Source organism: Nyctereutes procyonoides, unplaced genomic scaffold, assembly GCF_905146905.1.
Source record: "Nyctereutes procyonoides isolate TBG_1078 unplaced genomic scaffold, NYPRO_anot_genome, whole genome shotgun sequence".
Classification (NCBI taxonomy): Eukaryota; Metazoa; Chordata; class Mammalia; order Carnivora; family Canidae; genus Nyctereutes; species Nyctereutes procyonoides.
Window position 1 is genome coordinate 52974330 of NW_026575131.1, and position 9936 is coordinate 52984265.

Genomic DNA, 9936 nt, shown 5'->3' on the forward strand with positions numbered 1-9936 from the left:
CCACGGTCCACCCATCCCCTCCTCCTGAGCTCCCCAGAACCGCCCCCCGACACACACACACCACACACACACTTTTAAAACTTGGACCATCTCAGGCAGCCCCGGTGGCACAGCGGTTTGGCGCCGGCTGCAGCCTGGGGCGTGATCCTGGAGACCCTGGGTCCAGTCCTACGTCAGGCTCCCTGCATGGAGCCTGCTTCTCCCTCTGCCTGTGTCTCTGCCTCTCTCTCTCTGTGTCTCTATAAATAAATAAAATCTTTAAAAAAAAAAAAAAAAAAACTTGGACCATCTCTACAGTTTCCTGGAAGTGACTCATTGAGCTTGCTGCACGGGACAGCAGAGCGAGCCCTGCTCTAGGGAACTGAGGCAGCTGAAACCCCAGCCTGCTCAGAACGACAGACATGTGTACCTGTGACTGTCCCAGCATGCAGATGACAAAGCTGAACCTGAGAGCAAAGCCATGAGCCCACAGGTCGTCAGCTGGCTCAAGGGGATGGGGAGTCCCCCAGCCCTGCCTGTCCTGTCCTCAGCTCATGCCCTCTGCCCCCTTCGTGGAAGCTGGTCTGCAAGGATGGGACCATGATACAGGTCCTCCTGGTGTTCACATCCTCGTGTGGTCCCCGTGCATGTCTGGGCTGACCTGGGACTCCATGGGAGCAAGAGAATGCATCAGAAGTGATGCTGGCCCAGTTCCAGGCCGAAGCTTGAGGAGGCCTGGTGGCCTCAGCCCTACAGTCCGAGAAGCCCTGAGCTGCTACGAAAGAGGTAAGGCTGTCCCGCTCGGGTGGCCACATGGAAAGGCCGCATAGAGGGGGAGCGACCCAGCTGACCCGCCCATCCCAAGGCGTCAGACATGGACATCCTAGATGGTGACGTCCAAGCAGCCCGGCCCCCAGAGAACAGCAGCCACCGTTCATGTGGAACAAAAGAGCTGCCAGCAAACATAAAAGAGAATACGCAGAGGCGTGGGGGTGGGGGTGGGGTAGGAGTTTGCTCCACTGACAACAAGAATCCATGACACCCAAGAATGACCCAGAGCTCCGCTTAGGTGGCCTGTGACGAGTGGCCCCATACACCCCGTCCACACCCTCTGACGCACTGATGCTGACCATGCCCGCACACAAAAACCTACAAACAAGGAAATCCTACCCTGCGCTAGGATGCCTTCCTATCAAGTGGACAAAGCCCATGGTTGCACTTCTGCCTCAGTAATGCCCTGGCTTCCGGGGGGCCGGTGGGGGTGCTGTGGGAAGATGTCGGACCCCAGGAGATGGGCCCCCATTGTCGCTGCAGCCCACCCCCCAAGCCTCCCCTCCTGCTGCCCCTGGCACTGCCTGACACAGCCCCTCATTCACTGCCCAAGGCCCAGACTCCAAAACCTCCCTCAACCACCTTCCCTGCACTGGGACATGGGTGGGGCCCCAAAGCCAAACTTCACCACCTCCAGGAAGCTCTCCCTGGTGCACCTGCTCATGCTACTCCTTTTTTTTTAAATTTTTTTAAAATTTATTTATGATAGTCACACACACACACACACACACAGAGGCGCAGAGACACAGGCAGAGGGAGAAGCAGGCCCCATGCACCGGGAGCCCAACGTGGGACTCGATCCCAGGTGTCCAGGATCGCGCCCTGGGCCAAAGGCAGGCGCCAAACCGCTGCGCCACCCAGGGATCCCCCTTTTTTTTTTTAAGATTTTATTTATTTATCCATGAGAGACACAGAGAGAGAGGCAGAGACACAGAGAGAGGGAGAAGCAGGCTCCATGTAGGGAGCCCGACGTGGGACTCGATCCTGGGTCTTCAGGATCAGGCCCTGGGCTGAAGGCAGCGCTAAACCGCTGAGCCACCCGGGCTGCCCTGCTCATGCTACTCCTACCCAGCATCTCACTGTCAGGGACCAGCTCCCTGTCTGCCAGATGTGGGATCCTGGGTGCTCTCCTGAGTGCAGTGGGCTGCAATGGGCCCAGCTGGTGGCAGACACCCAGTCTGGCTCCAGGGACATCAGGAAGGTCACTGCCCTGCAAGGAGGCTCCAGGGGCAGGGGAGGGCCCTGGCTACTCCATTTGGAAATGAGGAAAATGAGGATCAGAGATACAACTTGCCCCCAACATCCATCAGTCAGGGTGTGTATCATCTAGATTTTCTGTATTCCTGATGCTCTGGCACCTGTGGCCTCGCTGACCAGGCAGGGACCGTCCCCCACACCTGGGCCTTGCTGACCATGCAGGGACCATCCCCCACACCCGGACCTCACCAACCAGGGAGGGACCGTCCCCCACACCTAGGCCTTGCTGACCAGGGAGGGACTGTCCCCCACACCTGGGGCCTTGCTGACCAGGCAGGGACCATCCCCCACACCTGGGCCTTGCTGACCAGGGAGGGACCATCCCCCACACCTGGGGCCTCGTGACAAGGCAGGGACCATCCCCCACACCTGGGCCTCACCAGGAGGAACAGTCTGTCACGGAGTCAGCCAGTTCCTAGAGACGGCGAACAGCTCACCAGCGGAGCGCACATTTCACGTGCCAACCAATCAGTCCAGAGCCCATACCCCGAGTCAGTATCTCCCTGCCCTGACCACCCCAGGCCCAACTGGCAAACAGTGAGGGACGGTGCACTGTCACCTCCTGGCATCGAGCTCTGACCGCCAGCATGTCTCTGGAATAAACATTATCGCCAGCTGTAAGACCCAGCTCAGGGCAACACAGCCAGATAAGGAACCTGGCTCCCCGGCCATGAAGCTCCCTCTTCCAGAAAGCCCTGGGTGGCCTAGATAGTTGCCTGCCAGAGTGACCCCACTTGCGTCCAGCCCCAATTTCTCTTATGTTTTAGGTTCACCAGTAAAGGGTGAGCCCACGAAACCTGGGCAGCCCACCGTCGGGCCCTAACAAAGGCAGAGCCCCAGGTCCACACTGCCTCTCTCTCTCTCTCCTGTGATCTTGCTGTGTGGCCCACGAGGGTGCGTGAGCCCTCTGGGCAGGACGTGTGAGTCATAACCCTCGTTCCTCAAAGGTCTCAGGTCATCTTTGCTAAAGAGCATGCGGCGATTACAAGAACCACCAGCGCCGGCCCAGCCACAACACTGACCCTGGCCGCGGACGGGAGAGGTCTGTGGGGGCCGGCCACGCAGAACACAGGCTCAGGCCGACGCCCCAGGCGTTCCCAGCCAGTGGCCTCACTGTCAGCAGGTCGGCACCTATGGGACAGAGAGCACCTACCCCCACAGCCTGCTGGGATGATTCAAACCAGCCAATCCCAGGCCTGCTTACCCGGCCTCGCCAGTCCCTTCCCACGGGAACCACAATAAAGGTTTTTGCCCACATTCTCCTCCCGCTCCCTATGCCTCCTGACCCTGGTGCTTCCTTCCCCCACGTGGCCCCTTGTGGCATAGTGGGTCCCCGTCTTTGGGAACGGTCTTTTCTACAACAGTCTACAGCCACACAATAATAAAATCTCCATTTCAAAGCTGAGTGGAGCCCAGACCAGCCCGGGGATGCCCAGCAGAGGGAGGACGAAGCCATGGTGGATGGCGGTCCCCCGGGAGGCACTGCCCGAGTTCTGCTCCTCTGCACACAGCCTGTGGGTAACGCAGGCCACCCGGCGGCCCCAGACGCCCCCCTCCTGCTCTGGGTCCCAGGAAGCTAGACGCAGAGTGGCCCAGGGAGCACCCGGGGCTGGGTCCCCGAGTCCCACCCTCTCAGGACACCCCGCCACAGAGGAGGGGCTGGCGTAAAGGCCCCTGGCTGCCTGGGCAGAGGGAGACAGAGGCTCAGAGGCAGGCAGAGGATGTGAAGTGACTTTAATCCCCACCTTCACATGGGAGCAGCAGGAGTGTCTGAGCGTGGGGCCAGCCCCTCAGTGCCAGGCTGCCTGCCTCTGCGGGGCGTCCCGGCACCCCCAACATACAGGGCTGCAGCTGTAAGAGCTGAAGTCTGAGGTGTTGCACAGCCAGAAGGACCCACATCTGAGGGCCGAGGGGCCAGTGGCTGTGTGCTGCTGCCACCAATGGACATGTCCCCGTAGCGGCCGTGCTTGGGGCCCAGGAGCCATCCGTGGTGGCACGAGCTCATCCTCAGAGTAGCGAGGTCTTCCTCTCTGACAGCAGCAGAGACTCCTTCATGACCATGAGCAGCCCCAGCGGGTACAGGCGCCCCTGGGCACGGAGCCGGGACAAGACGAACAGGGAGATGGCAGCTACGCCGACACTGAGCACCACTGTGGGGGGGCAGACCGGCGGGAGTCAGCGAGGGCTTGCAACACAGGGAAGGGCCATCTGCAGCCTGTCCCCTCCCCAAGCCCTTGCCCCCAGGGGGCTCCAAGCCCCAGGAGGACAGCCTGGCCATCTTACCTGCAGCTGCGATAACCCCACAAGCACTTCGGTTTCCAGCCTGGACTGAGTCCTGGTCCTCAGCAGGGATGGCTGTGGCATTCCAGAGAGAGGTGACACCGTCTGGGGTCACAGGGGTCCCTATGGACGTGGCAGTCTTGTCCTGGAGGGTCTCAGTTCCTGTAATAAGTCCAGCCTTTCAGCAGCTAGGGAGTGGGTGCTGCGGGCGTGGGTGAGGGGGGACAAACAGGTGTTCTGAAAACCCGGGGGACCCTGGGGCTCATCCTCCGCTGCCCCCACGGAGACGCAGGCATGGGTAGGTGCAAGCATCCACACCGTCAGCCTGGTTACCCACCGGAAGGTGTCAGGCATCCTTATCTAACGACCAGCCCTCCCCACCCCTACAGACACGCCAAAGTCCCATGGCACACACCACAGCCAAGCTCGTCACTGGAGCCGGGACAGTCAGCGTGGCCGTCGCAGAGCCAGGTGTGTGGGATGCAGGCACCGCCTCGCAGGCAGCGGAGCTCGCCCGGCGGGCAGGGCTGGTAACTGCAGTTGTAAACGTTGTCCACGATGCCATCTCGGCAGTCATCGATGTTGTCACAAGGGCAGGGGCTGCCAGTGACTGGCAGGCACTCTCCGTCCTGGGCACAAGGCTTGATCCCTGGAGTACAAGGTCAGTCGGGTCGCAGATACCTACCCACAGTGCTGGGCTCTGCCCCTCCACCCGGCCCCCTCGTAAGCCTGCCTTCTAGGAACAGGTGACCCTAGAAAATCCAGCATCCCTAGAGGCTTCCACTTGTTAGCTCCACCTTCCACGGACTGGCCTCGCTGCAAGCCCCTCATCCCAAGGCCCCACTCAGTGGGTTCCCAGTAAACCCACCTCTTCTCACACCTGACACCCTGTAAGCCCTGCCCACCCTCAGGCCCCGCCCCACCATCCCCACCCCACTCACCCAGCCTCCCCGCCGCCCCAGGTGCTCTGCCACTCACTGCACTCATCCTCATCGCTGCCATCGGGGCAGTCCTCGTCACCATCGCAGCGCAGGGTGAGGGGCACACAGAAGCCACTGGTGTGGCACTGGAAGCTGGCAGGTGGGCACGAGCCTGCAAGATGCGCGAGAGTGAGATCCGGGCCCCCTCCCCCCAGGGGCACAGTGCCAACAGACTGCGACCACCTACCACCACCGGAGGCAGGCCGGGTCCCAGGGTGCTGGATTGACACTGGTGGCCACCAATTTGCTGAGGACCTACTGTGCTGGAGGCTTGGAGGGCAGGTGCGACTGCCATCCCCATGCTGCAGAAGCCACCGAGGAGGGAGGCAAGGCCCAGGGCTGTGGAGCTGGTGGCAGCTTCGTTTGGAACCCAGGTCTCACTGATCCTGGAGTTTTTACCCGGCTCCAGCCTGGATGGTCTCCCCAAGATCGGCGGTTAGACAGACTGGGGTAGGGGCCATCTCTGAAACTGCCCTGGATGGGGTCCATGGTGAGGGTCAGCAGGGCCCACTATAACCCACCTGCTTCGCCAAGGGGAAACTGAGGCTCCGGGCAGCGGACCTGCTTAGTTACCAAGGCTTGTCCACTCACTTCCTAAACTCCTCCCAGACCCAACCACTGTCCCCATCCTGAATGTGCCACCTCTTCGCCAGGCCCCACCCCCATCTCCAGCCTCAGAGTCACATCATTCAGTCACTGGCCCTTGCCTCCCCTCTGCTCAGAACCGTGCCCTGGTCCCCTGAGCCTCTCACACCAAATCCCTACTTTGTCTATGTGGCCACAAGGCCTGGCCCAGCCCTGTGGCAAACCCTTCTGGGACCTCACCTCCTCCCTCCTTCTTCCTCTTCATCTGGGTCCCTCTGTCCTGGCCTCCCCACTGTTCTCCGAGAGGCTTTGCTTGTTTCTGCCCCAGGGCCTTTGCCTGAGCTGGTCCTTGGCCCAGCGCTCCCTCCTCCCCTCACTCTGCAATTGGTGATTTCCTCCTCAGTTTTCAGATCTCAGCTTTTTTCTCGGAAGGGGTCTCATGCACCTCTCAGAGCCGCCTGAAGCTCCGCCTTCCACTTACAACAAGGCTCCTCAAACTGGTATCCACACAGACCGGACACTGCGCGATCAGGGCCGGGACCTCATGACCCCAAGCCCAGGGTGGTACAGACGCAAATCACACAAGGGTCCAGGTTGTGTCCTGATGAGATCTGAGCCTTCCTGGACCCCAGGAGGTGAGGCTTAGGCTACATGCTGATGGGGAGGAGCACAGAAGAGCCTAGAACCTGGGCCGGCAGGAGGGAGTCTGATAGACGGAGGGAAGGAATGGCTTTTAAGGCTCTCCTCCTGGGGGCGGGGAGGGGGGGCACGTGGCCTGGACCCAACCTAGTGGCCCTCCATTCCATCCTGGTCCTCTTGCCACCTCCACCTTTACTCAGAGGCCTGAGGCTCCAAACCCCCTTCTCCCCACAGCCAGCACCCTCCACGGGCCTCTAGGCTCATTGAGACCTGTGGTCCACACGGTCCCTGAGCTTTTGAAGCCAGGAAGAGCTGCGGCCAACCTGGATCTGGCTTCCTTCCCTGCCCACGGGGGTCTGGCGGTCTGGGCGCAGCTTCCTCTCCAGGCCTAGCCACTCCCGGCCCTGCCAACATCACACCTCCCTCGCTGGAGTGTACGCTCTTCCTGAAAGTGGGAGCAGAGCACGGCAGACCAGGCCTCACAGGGCTGGGGGGTGAGACAGGAGCTGAAGCGACCAGTGCCTTTCCCTCCCAGCCTCAGTTCCCTCCCCTGTAGAGGAGCACACTGGGAGTCCCTCCCTCAGTGTCCTGAGGACAGAGCCCACTTGTAGACTCTGGTCCTTGGTTAGTGAGTCCTGCCTCCTTAAAGGGCCCAGGAACATTCAGCCTGCGGCGGCGCAAGGGGTGAGGCAGGAGCCCAGGTAAGACGGCATCGTGCAGGAAAGGGGCAAGTGAGTGAACCTGAGCTCAGAGCTGAGAGCCCGGGTCACCTGTGCCTACAGAGGTCGCTCTACCCCACCCGGCTGCCTCTGGGAACCCCGGAGAGGGCCGCCAAGATCACCAGGCCCAGGAGCAGGTGCCCAAGGGCGGAGTCACCGGGAGGGAGAGAAGCCTTTCATCCTGAGGCCAGAGGAGGGGGGCGCGGAGATGGGGAGGGCGGGGGCTGGTCGCCCAGAACCCTGGGCCGTAGCGCGTCCGGGGCGCGCGAGGGTTCAGGAGGCAGCTGCTGCCGGAGGCGGACACCGGGAGCCTACCGCGCCCTCCCGCCCGCGCCGGGGGAAGGGGTCCCGCAAAGCTGAGCCGCGGTGCGGGGCCAGCAGGCGCAGGCGGCACTCAGCGGCGCCCGGGGTCCCCACCCGGGGTCCCCACCCGGCGCCCCGCACGCGCGAGCCTCGGGCCACGTGCCGGGGGAGTGTCCGGGACGCCCCGGCCGCACAGCCAATGGCGAGGGCCGCCGGCGCGGGGCGGGACGCGGCCGCCCGAGGGGCGCGCGGGGCGCGCGGAGCTCACTCACCCGGGGCCTGGGCCAAGAGCCGGAGCGGGACCGGCGTCGGGGCGGCCTCCAGGCGCAGCCCGAAGCCGAGCAGCAGCCGCAGCGCCAGGCCCAGGGCCGCGGGCCGCCGCACTCCGCCCCGCGCCATGCAGCAGCAGCAGCCGCGCCGCCCCCGCCAGGGCTCTGACCACGCGCCCGGGGGGGCCTCGCTTTTATGCCCCCGCGCACGCGCGCTGCGGCCGGGGGCGGAGCTCCAGCCCCGGGGAGCGGCGGCGCCCGCGGCCAAGGGTACCGTAAGCGTCCGAGTACGGGGGGAGCCGCAATTTCAGGCTCTGCCCGCTTCCTCCGGGGACCGGGTACGTCGAAAGGTGTTGGGCCCATTTGAAGGTAGGGACTATGGGGACGTAAACGAACTTGTCGGTGTCTACGTACAACATCGGATGTGTCGCATGCGTCCCGCAGCAAATGCGCTCGTCTAATTGTCACATTTAATACGGCGCCCACTCCCCTCCCCTCAGGCACGCCCCAGCCTCCCGCCTCCAGCTTCTCCAAGGCCCCGGGACTCTCCACTTCGCTAACTTTGATGTAGGGTCTCGGTGACCCACTGGAGCGTCCGCTGCAGGACCGCAGTGCTGTGGTGTTCGTTGCATCCCCCGTGCCTCAGCACAGCGGCTGCCACAGTAGCAGGCTGTCACATATTTAGTGAATGAACGAACGAGACACTTCCAGACGTCCCTGGCTTCCATCAAGGTCCTGTCCCTCGCACCTGGAGGCGCTCACCCCCGCCCACTGCCCCATTTAGTCCTCTTCGCCGGGGTAGGATTCTTCTCAGGATAGCAAAGGTCCCCTGTGGGCTTTCCCTTCGCGCGCTCGGCGTCCTGCAGGCTTTCTGTGCAATCAGCGGCTCTGTTTTCTTAAGACTAAGTATTTATCTATAGCTCTGCCTTCAGAAGCAGCAACGGGTCTGTCGGCCAGCACAACCCCAGACAAGTGTTGGTTCCCTAGTGTTGACAGGCGCGCAAGTATCTATCACCCCGTTTCCCGGGTAGCAACGCTACAGCATCCAGATTTTTCCCACAAGGGGCTCTGTTTGCAGATTGTTGGCATGTTTCGCGATTTGAGAATGTTGAAAGTTACACCTGCTTTTTGAGTGTGTATATTATGTATGCGTGTGTTGGGTTTTATTGCTGTTGTTTCAGAATTTCCCAGATTCCCAGAGGAAATGGGTAAGAGGTAAAGGTGTACAGGTGCAGAGGCAGGTGGAAAGGTGACAAACAGGACCCGGCACTACATGGGTGGGGAGCATCCCATCTTTGAGGCTCAAAGGTCTCTGAGGTGCAGGGAGAAAAGTTGAAGAAGCCATTGATTTGTAGCAGTTAGGCAGAGTTATCAGCTGCCAGGTTCACACCAGATTTCAGGGAGCCAGCGAGGGTTTCCAGTGCTCCCATTCCTGTTTTTCTGTCCCAAGGTTGTGGCAACAGCAATGACCTCACAAGATTGCTCCACCAAGGAGCAGAGATCCTGAAAGCATTCAGAACAGGACATAGCACACAGAAAAGCTCAGCTGTCAGACCTCTTTCCCTTGTGAAATTTCAAGTCTGGGTCTTAAAATTATTCAGAAACCTTCAATGGCATATCTTGTCTGCATCTGTGGAAGCCCTCAGGGCTGCCTTCCTGGTGACCTCAGGACACCCTGCACAGACTTCCTTTCCCTCCCTATCTCCTTTCTGAATCTGACTCATCCTTTGCTCCAACTAGAGTCCCAACTCCTCCAGAAAGCCTGGCCCGGAAGCTTCAACCCAGGGTTTTCCCCACTGATGAGGTTTTAGCACTGATACCACCCACTCTGGGGCTCCATTATACATCTGGGTCTGGGACCCTTACCTGCCTTGCTCTGTGCTCTGGAGAACACCCTGATTTTCACACACCTCATCTTCACCTACTGCAAGTCTGTGGGGTTCTTCCATAGGGCAGCCATGGTACACCCCTACTTGAGGTTACTGCATGGCTCCCCATTGCTCCTGCAGCCAGACTTGGGCTGCTTCTTTTCTGGCTTTCACTCAAATGTTCATTCCTCCACAAGGAACAGCCCCTTCCTCTCCTGGGCTGACT

General features: G+C 61.1%; 1 protein-coding gene across 1 annotated transcript; it reads right to left on the minus strand.

Moving 5' to 3' along the window:
- Window positions 1–3784: 3784 nt before the first annotated feature.
- Window positions 3785–8017, minus strand: CD320 (CD320 molecule). Its single transcript, XM_055342678.1, has 5 exons — window positions 7846–8017; window positions 5326–5439; window positions 4763–4996; window positions 4351–4509; window positions 3785–4217 (listed from the first exon to the last, which is right to left on the minus strand). Exons 1-5 carry the CDS (start codon window positions 7970–7972, stop codon window positions 4075–4077), a joined length of 777 nt encoding a protein of 258 aa, XP_055198653.1. The 5' UTR covers window positions 7973–8017; the 3' UTR covers window positions 3785–4074.
- Between the last annotated feature and the right edge of the window lie 1919 nt (window positions 8018–9936).

Bases quoted from the DNA above. Each gene is read 5' to 3' on its own strand.
- CD320 (XM_055342678.1), bottom strand. From the start codon at position 7,972: ATGGCGCGGGGCGGAGTGCGGCGGCCCGCGGCCCTGGGCCTGGCGCTG. The intron at 4,997-5,325 runs GTGAGTGGCAGA...CTTGTACTCCAG, and splicing joins CAGCGATGAGGATGAGTGCA to GGATCAAGCCTTGTGCCCAG. The intron at 4,510-4,762 runs GTGTGTGCCATG...GACTTATTACAG, and splicing joins CAGTGACGAGCTTGGCTGTG to GAACTGAGACCCTCCAGGAC.